The following is a 21,186-nucleotide window of genomic DNA, read 5'->3' on the forward strand; positions in this document are numbered from 1 at the left end:
CCAGTTCATTGAAAACCTGGGAATTTTGCAATGGGCCTGAGCAGGTGTCGTGTTTGTTGCTCACAACGAAACCCACAGATCTTTGGCCCTTGAGCAAGGTACATGTGTTTTGCTTTCCCCTCCTGATATCATACTGTGTGAGCAGTCTCACATCCTGCCCCAAAATAGGGGACCCCAGAGCCTCTCTTAGTGGAAAGGGGCTCAGGGAGACCTGACTGGGACAGCAAACCTGGCTCAGTCAGAGTGAGCTGTCCCTCATTTTCTTTCTGCATTTTCAGGAAGGCGCATTTGCATTGGTTTTCAAGAGCATTCACTACCCCGGAGAAGCTGTTGCCACAAGGTGAGACATTTCCGATAGCAATAAAATAAAATAGTTGGTGGCCTAAGGGAGAAGTAAGGCCCCTGGCAACTTGGAAGGTGCTTGCTTTAGCTAAAGGATGGCTGTGATCTGGCCACACACAGACCTCACCGTTTCTGTGGCTAACTTTTAAATTTTTTTAGAGAGAAATCAGAAAGTTGTTTTCATTTGAAAGGTACGCATGTTATAAATTGACAACAAATTAAAACTGTGTGGTGACTTTATTTCAAAGTCGAGCAGGCCTAGCTTTCATGGGGATTGAAGCCTATATAATTTCTAAGACTTCCTTTAGAAAAGGAAGGAACATGAAGTGGAAACAAAAGGACATTGATTTGAATAACCAGCAGCACTCTAGGAAACAGTGGAGAAGGCTTTGGTCAGCCTTCATGTCCCTCTGTTAAAACCTCAATGCTGTGTGGATTCACATAGGTGGGTGTGTCAGCGCATTCTGTTAATTTTACATTCATTTGGGTCGATTATCCATCTGTCCATCCATTCATCTAACCATTTATCTATCTGACTACCCATTGAACTAATCATGCTAAGCACTTACTGTGTACTGTGTCCTGAGGATCCAGAGACACAAACCTGTCCTGCCCTATAGACTGGACATCTATGCAGGAGGGCAGAATAGGTCAGAGGATGGTGTGCTCTTTGATGGGGAATGCAGGAGGGAGGGGTGAAGGGGGGGGAAGCCATTGCTCTGGGAACCTGAAGGAAAGGAAGTGTCAGCCTGGGGAAGGCAAGCAAAAGGACCAGCATGAGCAAAAGCAGGGAACCCAGAGGAGCGTGACATAATCCCCAGTGGGTGGGACTCTCCATCTGCATGGTTACATTGTCTTAATGTGATATGGCTATATTGTAATTTTTTTTTTCTAGGACAGTAACTTATTTACCATTTGGAATTTAATTCCTTTGGTTGTAGAATTGTAAAATAAAAGTTGGTCTCCATCCAATTTAGAAACCCCTTTTAAAATTCACTATTATTATATTGCTATTTTAAATTAATGCAGAAGGCAGTGTAAAGCAGCAATAACACTGTGTTTCCTAAACTATCTATAACTAACGATTCTATAACTTGGTCCGGGAGAATTTTTGAAATGTCTTGGGAGCATTATGTGTCACAAAGTTTAGAGAAACCTCAAAGCTCAACCTATAGCAATAATATTTGGGTGAGACAGTTGCCAAAGAAGTCAGAACTTTGTCATATTATTAGAAAGACTATTTAAGCTAGTTTCCTTTTGGACTTAAAACTGTCTCTGATATGCTTTAGATGCAATAAAATATCATCCAAAATATTTCAGGTACTCACAGCCCCTTCTTCATAGCCACAGACTCAGCCACTCACTTCGTGCTGGCTAAGAATACCAGACCAGACAGGGACTGCTTGTTACTGCATACTGCCATGGACTTGATTTGTGTGCTGCAGCTTAGAGGGGAAGCATAGAATGAGAGTTTGGAGACAAGGTACTATTAAAAACATGGAATAGGCCTTCCCTGGCGGCACAGCGGATTAAAGCACAGCACTAAGAAGCTAAAGCCACTTCAGCATGAGTTAGATCCCCACCTCAGAGGTGACCCACATGGCCTGGCAGACCTCTCCTGGCCTGCCCACTGCTTCCCTCAGCAGTGTACTTCATCAGTTGGCTGTTCTGCTCCCCACTCTTGTGAGTCCTCTCACCACCCTGCACCTCTGGCCTGTACCCCAGTTCTGTATGCATAAATAAATAAATCTTTTAAAATAATCATGGAATAATACCCTAAAAACATTAGCTTGGAGAAATTGTGAACAGGAAAGAAATATCATATGTAAGATGCTTTGCTGAGATTCTCTTCTAGTATACCTGGAGCTGGTGCAGGTGACTGCGTTTGGATGCTGTGACAGGAGTTAGGGTCACCCATGGCAGCTTCAGGAATTCCCCAGGGAAAATCTTTGGTCCAGATTCAGCCTGTGCAGGTTGAGGTTTCAAAACAGCACCCACTAGGTGTCATTCAGGCAGAGACAAAACCGTTTACATCTCCTTAAGTGGCCCACAAGCCTAGGAAACTTAAAGTCAGCCAGTGTCGTGTCTCCTAAAGCTGGGAAACAACTGAGCTGGGCAAAAGGACGCAGAGAGAATCCTGGGGCAGTCTGGGACTAAAGGACGTGCAGCAGGTGGAGGCCTGCGTGCTGCCAGGACCTACTGCTGCCTCCGCCTCTGATCCAGCCAACGCGGGTTTCCTCTTGCTGCCCCTGGAGCAGTCTGTGGCCTATGGGGAAGTCCTTGCCTGCATGACCGCAACATGACACCCTGTCCTGAGAAGAGAGAGTTGTGGGGGAATGAGCACTCCCACCCCAGTGCTAAGAGAACAGCCAGTCCCATGTGGGATGTCCAGGTGACTGGTATTTCTACTCCCTCTTGTCTCTACAGGAGAGGCAGTCCCCTGCTGATTGGAGTGCGGAGCAAATACAAACTCTCCACAGAACAAATCCCCATCTTGTACAGGACACGTAAGTTTCTCAGGAAGAACTTGAACAGAGCAGCCCTCTTCAAAGGCAGGACTCCTTCACTCTGATCCGCGACCCAGCACTCAACTCCAGGCTGAAAAAGTTCTCAGTCAGCTGAGATTGGGCTCCATTTGTTCAAGAGCTTTTTATTATGGTTATTTTCAAAAAGCTTCAGAAGACCAGGGAGAAGCACGCAGATCCGTTATATAAAGGCACTCCTGTCCCAATTTAAACATTGATTTGGTTTGTTTTGTTTGTAGCTGTTTAAATGCTCTTGCAGCAGTTCTGTGGTGCTATTTGGGGATCCTTTATACAATTTGGCTGATGCAGTCAAAGCTATAAATTGCACATCTTTCCCACACATTCAAAGGGAAAATTGGCTGCTTTCTTCATGTTATTCAAACAGAATAATTTAGCAGGCTTTACAATCCCTTCCTTACTCACTAGGCAATATTGAGAATGTGAAGAATATCTGTAAAACAAGGATGAAGAGGCTGGACAGCTCAACCTGCCTTCACGCCGTGGGTGACAAAGCAGTGGAATTCTTCTTTGCTTCTGATGCAAGGTAGCTAAATCATGTTGCCTTCCTATCCTAGGCTTATGTAACTAAGGACGACTGGTTAAACGCCACCATTTCCTCCCAGCTCAGCAAAGGACCAAGTAATGCACATTCCAGCCCTCAGTGGTCTTTCAGGACGCCTGTGCTGTGAGCATCTGCCTGGCTGTCCTCTGCAGCCCTGGTGGCCAGGTCCAAGTCCCTGAGGGGCACAATATTTTGGGCTTGTACAAAACCACTGAATCAGTTGCCAATATTTTAATTGGGAGATTTCACATAAAAATCTGGATTTCTACCTTCTGTGGAAAAGCATCAGAACTGAGCACACTGGCTGTGCTCCCTCTGGCCCCACTTGTCTAGGGCTGCTCCTTTTAGAGGGGGCAGGTGTCTCCAGACCATCTGTCTTCCCACACCTTGCCCACGTTTGCTTGAACATTCATAGAAGACAAACTGCGATTTAGAGTCCAGTTAATTCCAAAGTTGACATTCCCAGCAGTACACAAAACAGTAATTCTAAAAATTTTAAGTCTGTTTCATGCATATCTTAGTTCAAAAATAATTATATACACACACAACACACACACATTCAGAAAAGACTAGAATACAACCCTGCTAGTTGAAATAGAAAGCCCCATAAATACCACCACCACTTCCTTCATCCAGATTTTTATTCTGCCTCTTCCCACAGCAGCCAGTGGGGATTTGCTAGGGAGCAGGTAGGTCTCTGGGGACACATGGAAGAATAGGCCATGTCAGCCCACTGGCAACCATGTGCTTAGTGCAGACAAGAGCAGCATTCCCAAGCTTAGAACACCATTTCAATGAGAAGCTGAGATTCTAAGGTGCACAATTATTATGTGGATAGTTGGTATCTCACAATTATGATCTTCTACAATTTTATTTCTTAGATGTGTATAAAGATCAAGGGTGCGTTATATTCATTCAGTGATAAGATGTTTCTGGGAATGGGAAGCCCGAATGCCCACAAGGAGATGAAATAATTACCTGTTGACATTGTGATGACATACTCTATAAAATACTATTGAAAGATTGTTAGAAATAATACTTATGACTGGCCAGAAAATGAAGTTATGGAAATCTGCCTGGCCGAACGTGGCTTGGAGCCTCCTCCCTCTCCTGTCCTCTCATGTGACTGTCACAGTAGGCTTTCAGCAGACGTTTGTTGAACAAAATAAATAACCTACTCATCACCGCTGAAAAATGTTTTAACCCTTTGCAGTAAATTGTATTAAAAATCCAGAGACTACAAGAGTTTACATAACAAACAAGAAGTTTGAAGACAGAGAAGAAACGATTCCTCATTTCTTGGCAGGAAGGCATAACATTATTTCAAAAACCAATTGGTTGGAAACTAATAGTTAACAATTATTGTTTAAAATATTGACTTCTTCAAATTACTGTTAAATGTAGCGCTGTAATTAAAACCCTCAGGATTGTTTTCTTTGTTTAGGTTTAGGGAACGTTAGAGAGTGATTGTGCATGTGTGGTGAAAAGGCCGGGCGAGGGGTGGGGCACAGACACAAGGCCCAGCCCCATGCTGCGTGACCGTGTCCCTGCACCTGCCCTGGACACTGCACTCAGTGCTCACCACCGCCCCTGTTGCAGGCACAGCTAGCAGCTCCTGCGTGACAGGTGGGAACCAGAGCCAGGCAGATTCCGCCTCGGGCGTGTCTGACACCTGGGTCAACAGTCTTATTGACTGGATTATAGCATCATTCATTTTATAAATAAAAATAAAAAAATAGAATAATTATGAGATTTAAACCATACCCACACACACGTGCTTTAAGCTCTATCTGGAGGTAAGTGTTTCTCTCTTGGGATGGAATCCAGCCATTTTTACTTCTTCCTGTGGTTACTCTGTGCTTCTACTTTTAATGCAATGGGTGTGTATTATTTAAATGCAGTGACTTTCCTTCCTCCTTTATCTTTCTTCTCTAGGATCTGTCTGGAGACACCTCTCTTAGAGCTATGGAATTGCTAGTTTGTTTTCTTTAACTTTGCATCCCGAGTTCTAAATGTTCATTTTTCTGCATAGAGCAGGTGTGAGCGAGGCATATTCTAAAATGAGGATATTTGTTCCCCTCCACTGTTCCCCCAAGCAACTCATTCATGTATTTTTTCATATTTGTGTACCACCTATGCTGTTAACTTTCTTTTTCATGTACCAACTTTTCTATCTTGAAGTTATTTTTTAAAAAGATTTTCTATTGCTTTCAGTATTACCTTGCCTATGGAGAAAGTTGTTATAAAGATAAACACAATGTTCTCACATTTCATTTGTGGCTAGCTCTTGCAGTTTGCTTTTAAGATCCTCCCTTTTTTCCTTGCAGTGTGTGTGTGAGTATGTGTGTGATTTAAGAAGTGGAGCCATTTGTCTGGAGTCTTTTCTGGATTTTGTTGAATGCATCCTTCATGGTGTCATTCCCCTTGCCCTCTGTTTGCTTTATTTCCTTTAAGCTGGATTGCAGATGTCCACACACTTGGTCCTTTCACCTTTCAGTCTTTAATTTTTAGTAATATTTTTTATTCATATGTGGGGGTGTCCTGGCAAATATGTCCCTTGTGTTTGTCTCTGTGTGGTGTTAAGATTGATCCAGGGGTTCAGATGCCTGCAGTCTTACCCAACCGTTACAAAGCTGCTCTCGGTCTTTCATTTCTTGGTTTCAACGTCATTAACGGTCCTTGATTAAAGTTACTAATAATTTGGAGTTTAAAAGTTGATTATTCTAATTCCATCACTTTTCTTTGCTGGTTATGTCCCTCTAGTAAAAGGAAACTTGTTTTCATAGACTATGGTTATTTTGAAAAATGGATCTTTTGGAAAGGCGAAGTAAATCTTTCCCTTTGCAGTTCAGAATTTTAAAATAAGTTGGTTCCTAAGCATTCTCTAAATGTGTTCTGTTTGGATCCTGATTTGAAGAAAGCAGTTTTAAAAAAGCATCTGTACCATCTCGATGGCACAGGGGTTAAAGTCCCAGCACTATCAGACACTGCAACATGAGTTTGATCCCCAGCCAGGGAGCTGACCCACATGGCACAGCAGATCTCTCCTGTCTCGCCCACTGTTCCCCTCAGCAGTGTACTTCGTAAATCTGCCTGTTCTGCTCCCCACTCTGTCTCTAGTGAATCCTCTTGTGCCTCCCTCATCCCCTCCCTGTCCTCTGGCTTACACACCAGTAGGTTACACATAATAAATAAATCTTTAAAAAAAAAAAAAAGAAGAGTATCTGTGAGACTATTGGGTAAATTTGAACATGCTATATATTTGATATGAAGGAATAATTATTAATTTTAGATGTGATAAGAGTATGTTAAAAATTTTTGAAACTTACTTTTAACTAAATAAGCTAAAACAAACTACAGATGAAATAATATATCTGGGACTAGCTCCCAAATAATTCAGGAGGAGGAGAGATAAGTGAGTCATGTTTATAGTGCAATGTGTCTACCCCTCATGAAATGCCACCCAGTGCACTAATACAGACCCAAAGTTGGGAAGCTCTGAGTGACTGCCACCTCATCACTGTCAAGGGCAGGCCTATCTGTAATGCCCATGTTTTCTTGCCTCCAGCGCTATCATAGAACATACCAACCGGGTCATCTTCCTTGAAGATGATGACATCGCTGCAGTGGCTGATGGGAAACTCTCCATTCACCGGGTCAAGCGTTTGGCTAGTGACGACCCATCTCGAGCCATTCAGACCTTGCAGATGGAATTGCAGCAAATCATGAAAGGTAGGTATCTTCCAAGGGTCCGTGTTCTGGCCTCAGCTGCAGGTGCTCTCTGGGGGAGTTTTGAGACACTGTGCTGCCCTACCCTGCCCTGCCCAGCCCTGCATGCCACAGCCCCCCTGCCCACCATGGCATCAGGGTTGTAGCTCACACAGCTGACAGGATGTGAGGAGTTTGACCTATTCCTCCAAAAGGAATACCAGGCTAGATTCAGGTACCAGGGAGCCCTGCTTGGCCCAATCCCAGCCCATCAGCTGCCTCCTTTTACGTTCTCTGGGACACATTTCTGCATGCCAGGCTTCATTTCTTCTCTGGACAGGTTATAGAGAAATAGGGCCATTGTCTCTTTGTGAGGAGAGCCTATGTTTCCTCCACCCACATTTACTTCCCTCACCCTCCTTTCTCTCTCTCTGCTCATATTCGTCTCCCAGACCAAAATCTGTCTACGCTCACCTCATTTGCCTCCTTGTGCCCTCTTCTTAACAGGCAGCCCAGGTAAACCTTTAAGCACGTGACTCAGACCCTGTTATCCTTTGCTGAAACCCTCCAACTGTTTCCTGCTATTCCTAGATAAAAACCACAGGCCATAATAAGCCCACCACCCAACTTGGCCCCGCCTGACTCAACCCTTTCCCTGCTATACCTGACCAGGTACACTCAGGCCAGGTGCCCTTGCTGCTCTCCTCACAGGCCAGGCTCCCTTGGATTATTGCCACAGTGATGTCACCCCTTTTGGGTGATAAGACTTTGTACAAGACTTTTGGCAGTGGCTGCAGGTAGGGAACACTGCACTGTTAGACTTCAGGCATGTGTCTGTCCCAGAGAACATCGCACCCTTTCTCGGAACACCTCCAGAGCATCAGGCACAGCACCTGTCAGGGGCCTTAACACGCTTCGGCCAAATCATCCCTTTGACGTTGTCCAGTTCCATTCAGTCAGGTCCTTGGAAGAACATGTATGACTGAAAAGGTTTTCTGGAATATGGAAGCCAGGAGGGCATTTGTTTATTGCCTCTTTCTTTGGGCTTAGTTAATTTGTACTTTGCTATATAGATGAGTTTTGGGCAGTAAAGCAATTTTCTTTCTTATAAGGTGAACACAGCCAAGGAACCAATTACATATTTGTTACTCCCTTGGTTAAACCACAGGTTCTGCTGAATAAATTGGAGATAGTAATACTTAACCTGCTTCCTTCTCACTGGTCACTGTGAGCATCAGGTGGGACAGTGGCCCGGGCACATCCGTTGTCACTCGCGGGTTCCCTTACATGTGTCACTGTGATTTACTGTATAATGACTTGTCATCTTGATTCAAAGCCAAGCAGTAGAAATGTAACTAAATTGAAACTGACATGTCCTGTTGATGTTATTTTACCAGGTAACTTCAGTGCATTTATGCAGAAGGAGATCTTTGAACAGCCGGAATCAGTTTTCAATACTATGAGAGGTCGGGTGAATTTTGAAACCAACACAGGTAATCCCTGGTGTGTGCTCTGGGACAGTACCCGTCCTTGTTTGGGGTCAGCACTAACACCTGCTTGTGCCCTGCAGTGCTTCTGGGGGGCTTGAAGGACCACTTGAAGGAGATCCGACGGTGCCGACGGCTCATTGTGATCGGCTGTGGGACCAGCTACCACGCTGCCGTGGCCGTAAGTGCCACATGCTGATCCTTTCATGTCATAGGAGATGTAGCAAGGACCTACAAAGAGGCGTGTCTTAAGTTTTGTCATGCATGTGACCTTCCAAATTCGGTGCCCATGAGCTAGCATGAGAACCAGCATGAAGCCCTTACCCCTGCAATGTGGTGTGTGAGGTACTGAGGTTCCCTTACCACCAAGACAAGGCCCATTTCACAAAGTGTCCCCAGATGCCTCTAGCTGCCTGTGTCCCGGGAGTGCCCCTGACTGACCTTAGTTTCCATTCTTGTTGACTTCAGACACGACAAGTTTTGGAGGAGCTAACGGAGCTCCCTGTGATGGTTGAACTCGCTAGTGACTTTCTGGACAGGAACACCCCTGTCTTCAGGGATGATGTTTGCTTTTTCATCAGCCAGTCAGGTAAGGGGTACAGGTTTCTATTAGTTCTCAGGACCCTGTCCTCTCCATGACAGCCATGAGCCTATACCCATCCCTTCTGTCTGGTTATTTACCCCTTGGCCATGGCTAGTTGCTCTGCAGCTGGGCTGTGCAGCCAGAGCTGCCCCATGCCACAGCTTCTCCCTCCTGCCATTCCAAGTCCAGGACGCAGGGACCCCTCCAAGTGCTTATCAATACATGCTGGGCTTAATTTCGTGGTGAAAAAGTTCTCCACGATTATCACTTCACACTGTCGATGCTGTGCAGTACCCACACCCCAAGAGGGGCGGCATGAAGAGCCACTGCTTGCGTCGGGTGCCGCGTGCCCTCCTAACACCAGGCTTGCCAACCTCAGGAGCTGCCATCCGACTTCAGCTGCCAGTGTTGCTTCTGGGTTTCTAGTTCCACAAGAGTCTAAAAATGCTTCTTGAATCGGTGGCAGACACTAGCCAAACAACAGAGGTGGATTTAATGTGAAAATAATAGTGCAGTGGCAGCTCCTGAGTGCCTGCCTAGAAGTTTACATTTTTGTTTTGTTCAGTCCTTTATATTCACAGGACTAGCAAAAACTGAAGAGGGGTAGGGTCAGAGATCAATGGAGCCACCCTGTTCCTCACCTCTCGCCCTCACGGCTGCTGAGGAAGGGCAGTGTGAGCCTGCAGTGCACTTGGCAGTCTGAAGCTGGTAAAAGAATCGGGCTATACAACAGCTGGCCTGCAAAACAGTTGGGACGGACAAGACCTGAGACCTTGAGGACATCAGTGGGTCTGATTTTATGGTCTGGGTCACAGCTAAGTTAGAGTTTTTAGGACTTAGGAACATGGGGAGGCCTGTGCTGACTTATACGTGAAACTAACTAGTTTTATAATATAAGTAATTTGATTATACACTGGGAGGCTCTAAGAAGTGTTTTCCTTTAAAACAACATCTATTTAAGAATTGCCCTTCAGGGCATTCTTGGTTTTTAATGTTAAATATTATCGATATGAAATAAAGCAGATTAGAGACATAGAAAGGGCACTGAGAACCAGGCCCACCTGGGTGGGCTCCAGCTCTGTCACATGAGGCTTTGTGGTCTGATTTTCTCTGCCCCTGAGCAACTCACCCTCAAGGGGACACTGGGGACAACAGCCCTCATGGACTAACTCTTGCTGGTCGTGAGAGTTCAGTGAAATAGTAGGTAAGGAAGTGATTCCACAAATAGAGGCAAAGTCTTGAATCTTTGAATCAACTGAAAGAATTGTTGAGCACGCGTTTTCTTTTCTGAGCGCATGCTGGCTGTATCTGGGCACCTGTTTCAGCACTAGAGCAGAGTCAGGAGTGCGGGGTCGGGCTGGCAGAGCCATGCACCTGTGAACACACTTGAAAGGATGGGCCCTGTGTGGCAGGTGAGACTGCTGACACCCTCCTGGCGTTGCGCTACTGTAAGGACCGTCGGGCTCTGACCGTGGGTGTCACCAACACTGTGGGCAGCTCTATCTCCCGGGAGACTGATTGTGGCGTCCACATCAATGCAGGACCAGAGGTCGGCGTGGCCAGCACCAAGGTAGGCGTCACACTGCCCCTCAGGACTGAGTAGTGGAAGGGAGGCAGGAGGCTACCAGGGAGCCCGAGATCTGCCCCTGCCGAGTGGTCACCAGGCAGATGTCCGCCCATACACTGCCAGCCCCTCCTCTTTGTTCACAGGCTTATACCAGTCAGTTCATATCTTTGGTGATGTTCGGTTTGATGATGTCTGAAGACCGAATTTCACTACAAAATAGAAGACAAGAAATCATCCATGGCCTAAAATCTTTACCTGGTATGTTCAGAACTAAACTTTCCTCATTTTCAAATCCCGTAGATATTTGACTGAGCTCGTCCTTGGCTTCCACCTGCAATCAGTACTGTTAATCACTTTCTTCTCGAAACTTCTACTCACCACGAAATCACTGCAACACTTCCAATGGGGCAGGAGTCAAACTCCACACTGCAAGCCTTGGAGCGTGCAAGCTGGGCCCCTGCTGCTCTTTTTCCATCCACTGGGGCTGCTTCACCAACCTTCCGATCACAGCGATGCCAATCTCTCTCCACTACAGAGCTTCTGCATTGGCTTTTTCCCCTACGGAAACCCTCTTCATTCAGCCAATAGGCTTCTCCTCACCCAAGTCTCAAGTCAAATGTCTCTTCCTGGGGCCTTCCCTGACCACCCTAAGAGAGATGACAGTTCCCTAGCCAACTACCTATGAAATATCAGCATGTTTGTAGCACATGCTGTGCACAGAATTACTTGCTCATCTGTGTACTGGCTTGTCTCCCCAACTGAAGTGTCAGCTCAGGGGGCGCACAGTAAGTGCTAAGGACACCCAAGAAGGAGGAAGCATAAGTTCCCAGACCTCTTCCTGACCCAGACTGCCCCTTCACAGTCTCCCTCCACTTGCCTCTGTTGCGAGGTCCCATCTGCTGTAGTCGGTGAGATAACAGTGTCTGTTGCACTGAGCTCTTTAAAGAGACCAAAGTCTCAAAGTCACTCATTCACTAAACTTATTTTTTGTGCATTCACCACACATGTATTTTAGGACCAGTGGCCTATGTGCCGTCCTGAGACTGTCAAGATAAGTATCTTTAGTTATTTGTTATTTAGTTATTTAGTTAGGAGAGAGGGCATTTGGGTTTAATCTGTGCAGCCCTGAGAAATGGAACATAAAAGGCCTCACTAGTGGCTGACAGGCAGGAGTTCTGGGGGCAGGATGGTCCCCAAGCTGTGGGTGTGCCCTCCTGGCGATGAGCAGCTACTGAGTCTCCCCCCACCACCCCCCGCCCCCCGAGAGTCAGGGACAAACCCCAGAGAAGGTAGTGAGCAAAACTTACACTTAAGAGGCTAACAAGTACCGGTGCAAGACTAGGGATCTGAATCTGACCAAGTTGACATGTTGAAAATGTACTGAAGAGAAAGTCTTGACCTTAAAGTAAGGTAAGAAAAATCCTGCAAACACAGGACTCTATTCTGATGTCTAAGCCGGCAGTTCTCTAGAGGTAGTCTAAAAGATACTTTCAGTCAAAACTGTTTTCATAGTAATACATTGTTTATAATAAAAAAGGCTTGGGTACCCTTGTCACTGGGTGGACATCTGCAAAGCAGAGGCAGCTACCACGGTTGCCTTTGCACACTTCAAGGCAGGGTCTCTCACTTTCCCCCAGCCCCTCTGGTAACATCCATTCTGCAGTCAGAATCCAAGGGTTAAAAACCTTCTAAACTAATGCAAGGACACCAAGCGAGTTCCAAAACCTTGTCTTATACACCATGACTTTTCTTTGTGAATCTTGTTTTAAAATTCGTGTGACTGGCTCTCCCCTTCTGCTATGCCCACGACTTAGAACTGATCAAGGAAGTGTTGTCGCTGGATGAGAAGATCCACGACCTGGCCCTGGAGCTCTACAAACAGAGGTCACTCCTGGTTATGGGGCGGGGTTATAACTATGCCACGTGCCTGGAAGGAGCCCTGGTGAGCCCCCTCTACCCGCCTTCCCCCTAAATCCCCTTTCTGTGGCCCCTGGTGCTGCCCCTGGAAGGCATGAAGGCAGGCACAGGAAACAGCCTATGGCTCTTGAGGAGGAGGGCAGGGCCAGGCAGGACAGGGCATTGGGCTAGGGAGGTAGGAGGTCTCACAGACCCTTAGGACACTTTGCACTAAACACCAGTTCACAAGCAGGTGTGGGACATGAACATGGATCTTCTAATCTCCTAGAGAAAGGGGTGGGTGCCTTTAGGGAACCCCTGAGGTATCCACCCCCACTAGGCTCCATCTAGAATAGTCCACTCACACCTCATGAATATCCTCTGAGAGGCTGGCCACATTTTACTACCCAGGAGGATATTGAGCATCCAGAAGTTTCATCTTGCTCAAGTTTGCAGAGGGAGTAGTCAGCCTATGGCCTTACAACTTCCCACTACTACGAGCAGCCTCCGTGGGCTGCAGCACAACTTGGCAGACCTCAGTAGTAGTGTGGGAATGCTGGAGAGTTTTCCTGCTAGCCCCCAAACTCCCAAAAGGTGCTGTGAATCTATGGATATATGCTTTGAAGGCTTTCCAGTTTTAAAATCCATCACTGTTTTGCCTTCTGTGGCAAAAAAAGGCTACCACATTAAGAGAAAACTGATGGTGCGGGAGCAAAGTGCCAAGACCCAGGGGCTATAAAGAGGATGGGTAATGCAGTCAGGATCCTGGGTGTAGCACTGCCTTCGATTGGCTGTCCACCCGATACTTATGGCTCAGAACGCTCAACCCAGGTAAACTGGAGAGCATGTCACAGAAGAGGTAACATTTGGTTCCCAGACAAGCTACCATGCCACAGACTGGTTCCAGAAGTTTCATCTTGCTCAAGTTTGCAGAGGGAGTAGTCAGCCTATGGCCTTACAACTTCCCACTACCACGAGCAGCCTCCGTGGGCTGCAGCACAACTTGGCAGACCTCAGTAGTAGTAGTAGTGGGGCCCACCCCCACTTGAAAGACATTATGAGTTGCAATCATTTTATATGAAACATTCAGAGACTAATAGCCTGGGTGAGAGACAGGATGTGGGTGGGGAGTGTAGGGTGCAAGCTGTGAGCTGCCTGACTATAATGAAATCCAACTTTCACATCTTTCCAATGGAGATTCTGACCCTTGGCACAGGAAGTGAGGGACTGGCTATGCTGCCTCCCAGGGTGTGCTTAAAACGTAAGACCTGGACTGGTGCGCTTTCAGTGCCCGTTTGGCTTTGCTGCTGGAGTGGGGGGCTAAGCTGCGGTGCCCGAGTGCCCATGAAAGATGCATATTCAGCTACATTTCGAAGTTGGTCCTTGGGGAAAGAAAGAAGCTTTTACACAGCTGCTGGCATAAGTCAATGGCCTCTCTGTGGTCAGTTGGGGGCTGGCACTCCAGCTGTCTGGGCACCCAGGGTGACCCCTGACAGTATTTCCCTGACTCAAATAAATAGTTCTAGGGGATATGAGAAATGTTTTTTTCAACAGTCTCACCAATTCAGTGATGTGGCTTTAATGAGCACTAAATAAATAGACATGAATCTCTCTGAACTTAGGAAACAATCAAATGACAGCTGTGTATGATTTCTGCTTAATAAGTAAATGGGAACAACCCCTTGGAAGTTATTAATGGTCTAGAATTAATATTAGAAATAAAATTGGGTCAATCAGATAATTGAATGAAGGCATATCTAGACAGTACACAATCATCTTTACAATTTATAACTGTGGGGCGGCCATTGACTGGCTACAGAGCGGGGAGAATGAAAGGGAAATTGACAGCCTTGTCCTTCCAAAGGGGTGGTTGCTCCCAGGGGCCAGTGTGGGGGCACCGGATGCATGCTGAGCTTTTTGCATGCCCTGAAGGGTGGCCAGCCCTCACTTCTGGCCCTGGCCTTGCCAGCTGCCCTCAGTGCTGTTGACTGCTCCATGCATCCATCTGCCTGGGGCTTTCAGGTTCCTGCCTTTCAGCAGCATCTTTCCCCTGGATCCCTTCCCTAGCTGATGTGCTCCAGTTACTATTTTCCTAGTGTGACTGTAGTCCCATCTCTTGTTTCCCTAGAAAATTAAAGAGATAACCTACATGCACTCAGAAGGCATCCTGGCCGGGGAGCTGAAGCATGGGCCTCTGGCGCTGATTGACAAGCAGATGCCTGTCATCATGGTCATCATGAAGGATCCCTGCTTTGCCAAATGCCAGAATGCCCTGCAGCAGGTCACAGCCCGCCAGGTAAGAGCTCCTAGCTGACCAGCTATCTCTTTCTTGCTGTCTTCTACACACACCCACCACGTATGCATTATCTGCCAACATCTGCTATGCATAGCCCTGCTAGTGAGCATCTGTGACCGCACACTCTTTCCTGGTCCCCGTCAGAGTAATTCACACATGTGGAAAAGAACTGACCCGTCTGCAGTTATGCCAACAGCCAGCCCTCACTGAGACCCGGTGACCCGGTTTGCCCAGAACTCTTCTGAATCCCAAGCTTGGAGATGGAAGGCTGTACTTCTGGCAGGTAGCCCTGGGGACATTTCTGACATTAGCCACCCAGAGTTAGGGCAGTTTCACAGATGAACTTCACAGTCCTCCACAGGTGGTGCTCACTGCAGGTACCACCTGCAAGCTTGGGAGTTAGCAGATCACCCATATTTCTCACCAACAGGATACAAATTCAGAACTTGTCCCTACTTCCTCGGGTTCAATAGTTTCCTAGAATAACTCTTGAAGCACAGGAAAGCACTATAGGGATACATTCTGAGAAATGCATTAGGTGATTTTGCTGTATGAACATCAGAGTGTAATAACACAAACCTAGATGACATAGCCCAGTATACCCCTAGGCTGTGTGATATAGCCTGTTGGGACCAGCATGCCATTATGTGGTACATGACTGTGTTACTTTTATGGGTTATTAAGATACATATCAGTGTTGGGGACCGGCCCTGATCACAGGTTGTTGGGGGGGGGGGCAGAACAGGCAGGGTCTTAAGGTGGGAGCAGCGTCAGAGAGCAGAGATTCCTAAAAGGTGGGGGGGGGGAGGGGAACAGGTACGAGGAAGACATGGGAATCGGAGTTGGGTGCAAGTCTTCCTGTTTTGCTCTTAGCAGAAGTTTATTTTATACATTAGGAGCAAGCAGTGGGATGACATTAGCACATGAACTGGACTGAGAGATTATAATCTTTTTTCCTAAGAACAGTTTGGGGTCGTATTGAAATTGAAATTATAACATTTATTACTCTTAAAATCAATCTATTAAAGTTAAGACAGGTACATAAATTCATAAAATTTAAAGCTAACATTGTTATATTTACCACAATGATGATTGGCTAAAATAAAGTCCCTTTAAACCTTAAATGCTACTTAATGATCTTCATTCTCATTAAGACATCTTAGAGGGTAAATTAAAGTGGAGGACTAGGGTGGAGGTTGGGCTGGAGATGTGAAAGAGGATAAAGTAAGGTCACAGGCCAAGGTGAAGTTGTGAAAGAGGGTAAAGTCAATTTGAGGGCTAGGTTAGAGAAGTTTTCTTGTAGATAAATCACTAAAGGAGATAGTAAGATTCCTTATTTAAAGACTAAGCAATAAAAAGCTTAAGAGAGTAGAGTGATAAGTTTTGGATTCTCGTCCGGGCAGTAAAAGAACTGATTATTTTTTAACATGTTCTAGTACTGCCTTGTCTTACAATATTGATTTTATTATAATTGCTTTTATTAATCAGCCAGTTGTAATATTATTTTTTATTTCAAGAGGACTTTCCCATCCTGGGGCAGTGCTTGCTCGCCTGAGCCACGCAGTACCTTATGAGGCTAAGGCAGTCCAGTTGAAAACTGATGGTTGCTTAGAATATTTTGATGATCATACAAAATGGGAGGTCGCAACATAAGCTAGCGTGGAAATTCTGATTTTTCAGAGCATTTTCCCTCCATCTGGACTGGGTCTGGTGACAGAAGTTGCATAGCTTGTGTCAAATAAGGACCCTCCAAAAAATGATACTAGTGGGTCCAGGGACTCAAAACTCAAAGCTTCCCAGTCTTCAGGATGCTTCACCCTCCCTGCATATCAGGGAACTTCCCTGAGCTCGTTTCAGCATCAGAGTTTACACTGAGGTCTCATTATGAATGCCCATCATGTGATTGGGCTCAGCTTCCAGCACCAGAGGGCAGGAGGTAAGGCTGGTCTCATGGGCTCAAAACCCCAACCCCCCAGTTACATGGTGAGTCTTTCCAGCATGGTCAGCCCCATCCCAAATCACCAGCAGTCACCTCAGCATAAACTCAGGTGTGGGCGACCAGGAAAAAGCAGACATTTCTATCACAGAGAAAAACTTTATGCTCTAGAGGCCACTCCCAGGAGCCTGGGACAGAGAGCAGCCAAATTCTTTTACTTTTCAACTTTACAGTGGCACTAAAGCAATAAGCATTAGGTAGTAACCTACTTTAGATTTTGAATTTTGATCTTTACCAACTGATGACACACTGTATGATATCTTCTTATGAAGGAAATAGGCAGCAACCTCAACTCCCACTCAGCCAATCTATCATCCACCACTAATCTGCCCAGTTTTTCACTTCCAGTACAGAATTCAATAAATTAGAGAGTCAACAGTTTAAAATAGGCTTTGTGCCAGATATCTTGCCCAACTTAGCTAATGTAAGTGTTTTGAGCACATTTAAGGCTGGGCTATGATGTTTGGCAGGTTGGGTATATTATGTGCATCTTCAATTTATGGTATTTTCAATGTTTTCAATGGATTTATCAGGTTGTAACCCTTTCATGAGTTAAGAAAGACCTGTATCACACTGCTGTTGCCCTGAGATGGGAGCTTGGGGCACCCAGATCCATGTTAGGAGGGCCCATGATGTCACAGGGCAGAAAAACCCATGGGCTTGAACCTGCTACCTACATCTTCACAAAGGTGATCTTTCATCAGGCCTCAATCCACGTCTCCTTTTGAGAAGCCTTCACAGACCTCACCTCACCCACGTCTCTCAATAAGTTTACCCTCTTTCAATGCGCTGGAGGCACTTAATCTGAAATTCATTATTTATTAGTTTGCTTGTGTATAATTTAGTTTTCCTCCACTCAGCTATGACCCCCACTAGAAGAAAGAGTTGATCTGCTCTGCCCTTTGCAGAGCACATTGAAAGCACTTAACAAATGGAAGCCGAATGATTACAGCAGGATGGTAATCACCCTACCAGGGAAGGGGAGGGAAGACCAAAAGCATCAAACACTGTCCTATATATGCTCACCCCTGACTCCAGCAACAAGAAACAAACTGCTCTTATCATTCTCAGAAGTTCTGCTGTGCAATAGGTTGCTTCTTTCAGAAAAGATCTGCATTTTGTGACTACATTGATCTGCTTTAGGGTCGTCCGATTATACTCTGCTCCAGGGATGACACTGAAAGTTCCAAGTTTGCATATAAAACAATAGAGCTGCCGCACACTGTGGATTGTCTCCAGGGCGTCCTGAGCGTGATCCCACTGCAGCTTCTCTCCTTCCACCTGGCTGTTCTCCGAGGATACGACGTAGGTCTAAAAATCGTCCCTAGTCCAGCAAAGAGGAGAAATGTAATCCAGGGTTGCCTTTTGTTCTTAAATACTTACCTGGAAAAATAACTTCATTTAAAATAACTCTTTTGGGAATTATTTATATCCCCTGAAAACCCTCGTTAATTGTAAGATATACAAAGACCCTATCATTAAATGGTAACCTGATCACCAAGAAGTAATGTTAAATGGCAAATTTAATATTTTACTTCAGTCTCTCCTTATGCATGTGAATTTAGTATTTTTCAAGGTTATATCAAAGATAAAATTTTACACCTTCCTTTTTTTTACAAGTAATTTCTCTCAGAATGAATTTGTTACATGAGCAACAGGTAACGATTAGATAGTATTCCACAATCTTATAACATGGAATGTAATTATTACTTAGCCTGTCTTCTCCTCTGGTATGTAAACTGTTTCTAAATTTTTGAACATTTGCATATAACAACTGCAGTGAACATCTTCATACATGTATCTCCATTTAGGATTTGTCCTCAAATGAGTTTGAGGATTTTAATATACATTGTCAATTTATAATCCATTAAGAAAAGCTCGTGAGTTCACTAATGAATGTGTAAAACCATATAATTCATTGTACAAGAAACAAATTTATTACAATTTTGAGCTTTTAAAAAATATATAGCAATACCAAAAAAAAGTACACATCAGTTATCTGATTATGTAAACGTCATCAGAATTGACCTTTGCTAACATTTTATCACATTTCATCTCCTTCTAACCTATAAAAGAAGCAGTTGGCAGAGGCCTCCTTGGTGGTATAGGGGTTAAATCTCAACCTTAATGGCCTGAGTTCAATCCCTGGCCAGGAGCTGACCCACGTGGTACAGCAAACCTCTTCTGTCTCACCTGCTGCTCCGCTCAGCAGTGTTTTTCAGTAGATATATATCTGTTCTGTGCCCCCCTCACTCCCATCTCTGCCCTATCTTCTGGCCTATACCCCAGTTCCTCTACATATAAATAAATAAATCTTTTTTTTAAAAAAAAGAAGGGCCCTCCCTGGTGGTGCAACAGGTTAAAGTGCAGCACTATAAAGCTGACAGTAGCCACTGCAGCACAAATTCAAACCCCAGCCAGGGAGGTGACCCACATGGTGTGGCAGACCTCTCCTGTCCTGCCTGCTGCTCCCCCCAGCAGTACATTTCAGTCAGTCCACCCGCTCTGTTCCCCACTCTGTCTCAGGTAACTATTCTCACCCCTGGCATCTCTCGCCTACATCCCAGCTCTTGTATGCATAAATATATCATAAAGAAAAAAAACTAAACAGATGACAGATAAAGTTTAATCCCAGTTTATCAACCATTCCCACATTTCCTTCCCAACCCCAGTCCTAACAAATTTCAGATTTAGTGTGAATCCTTCCAAGAAAGTGACTATTTAACAGTAAAAATTGAGCTAGCTATTTTTAATGGCATGAATCATGTCCTTTTCATAGTGTTAACACAACACGTATGGTGCACTGTAAATGTGTATTAAATGAGCTAAACTTCAGTGAAGCTTCTGGAGTATGGAACCACTCCCAATATTTAGAGTCTAAGGGTGCACCCATCTTCTGGTCTTCAAGAACGCTGATAAAAGTTTCAAGCTACAGCATATTATTGAGCTTTGTGCGGTCCTGAGCAGATACTTATTTTTGTTTTAGGTTGACTTCCCCAGAAATCTGGCCAAGTCTGTCACCGTGGAATGAGAACAGGCGCATGAGGAAACCAATGCCATCTTTAGTCTGGTTCAAGACGCAATGACATCAAATGAAAAGAAATGCAAGCATTCTGTGTGTTCCGAGTAGATCCAATAGGGCTTGCCAGCTTCCATGTGCCTTGTACCCAAGTGCTTTGCCTACAGCAGATACTGTTCTCTGTTTCCTGAGGTTGCCAGAGGAGAAGGGAATCATTGTTTACATATGGGGATCAGAGCGGACTTTTTTCACTTCCGTGCAATAGAGAAACAGCTCTCTTAGAGCAACTGTGAACCTTTTTTAACCAACATTAGCTAGTTTTAAAAGACAAAATATTTATAATAACAATTGTATAGCTTTTAAGTTATTTTTCTAATGTGTGGCTTTCTGTGGCCAAGGTAATGCACAGACAGTGCATCCCAGCTACCCAGTGGACCCAAGTCTCCTGGCAGGGGGCGTTCATCTCAGATTTAAGCACAAGGCATTGCCGCTCTGGCCTCTGTTCTCCCTTCCATTCCCCTCTGGGTGCCTCCTGAGTCCTGACCCTTGACATCAAAAAAAGCCCCTTGTGTCATCTTCCTATGCCTCCTTTAAGTCCTGTCAAAATCTCAATTTCATTCTCATCTGACTCCTTCCAAATCTTCAGCTTCTGTTAAAATAACTATGGCTCTTTTTTAAAACCAAGCAGCATTTTGGTCTCTGCTCCTGCCCATAGTAAAACAGCTTGAAATATCCCACAAAATAGAGTAGTTTCAAGTGATGAGCTACTTTCCTTTCTACTTAAGCGTGCACAATCAAAGTACAATGCAATTTTAAGACAATAAAGACAGAACAATTTTTTGTCTTGTGTACTGGCTTTTTGTTACTCTCATTCTTTATGTATTTGCAAACAAGGATTCAGCAATGTCTGGTGGGAACAGCCCCACTCATTAGCAGCACTGACACTGTTCCCTTGCAATACCCTATACACACACATACACGCACACACCGATGACCTTCATGCTTGTGCTTGTAGTATGAACATGAGGGCTCTTTTACAGGATAGAATAAAGGTGATTTGGGACTTCTCCGATGAGAGTCCATGGAACAGATGTTAGAAGGAATCAAACCATTTGATGCTGTTTGAGATGGTTTCCTCGAGCCTGAACACAATACACAGGGATGAATGCATGTTTCACTCCCACCCCAGTGAGCCTGTTATAGAC

The 21,186-nt window shown here is 45.1% G+C and overlaps 1 protein-coding gene across 2 annotated transcripts in view; it reads left to right on the forward strand.

Annotated features, from left to right (window-relative positions):
- Window positions 1–20,831, forward strand: part of GFPT2 (glutamine-fructose-6-phosphate transaminase 2) — a 39,903-nt gene extending 19,072 nt beyond the window's left edge. The window contains exons 7-19 of one of the 2 annotated variants that reach the window (XM_004693874.2): window positions 279–340; window positions 2,770–2,849; window positions 3,294–3,411; window positions 6,998–7,161; window positions 8,535–8,630; window positions 8,708–8,805; window positions 9,093–9,213; window positions 10,620–10,777; window positions 10,918–11,032; window positions 12,589–12,716; window positions 14,799–14,966; window positions 18,106–18,267; window positions 19,949–20,831. In XM_004693874.2, the coding sequence (XP_004693931.2) occupies window positions 279–340; window positions 2,770–2,849; window positions 3,294–3,411; window positions 6,998–7,161; window positions 8,535–8,630; window positions 8,708–8,805; window positions 9,093–9,213; window positions 10,620–10,777; window positions 10,918–11,032; window positions 12,589–12,716; window positions 14,799–14,966; window positions 18,106–18,267; window positions 19,949–19,993 (1,515 nt within the window). In that variant the 3' untranslated portion in view covers window positions 19,994–20,831. The remainder of the gene's footprint in view (window positions 1–278; window positions 341–2,769; window positions 2,850–3,293; window positions 3,412–6,997; window positions 7,162–8,534; window positions 8,631–8,707; window positions 8,806–9,092; window positions 9,214–10,619; window positions 10,778–10,917; window positions 11,033–12,588; window positions 12,717–14,798; window positions 14,967–18,105; window positions 18,268–19,948) is intronic. The other variant, XM_012733419.1, reaches the window with a different exon arrangement.
- Window positions 20,832–21,186: the final 355 nt, after the last annotated feature.

This window comes from Condylura cristata, unplaced genomic scaffold, assembly GCF_000260355.1.
Source record: "Condylura cristata isolate star-nosed mole 26May11 unplaced genomic scaffold, ConCri1.0 scaffold00040, whole genome shotgun sequence".
NCBI lineage: Eukaryota > Metazoa > Chordata > Mammalia > Eulipotyphla > Talpidae > Condylura > Condylura cristata.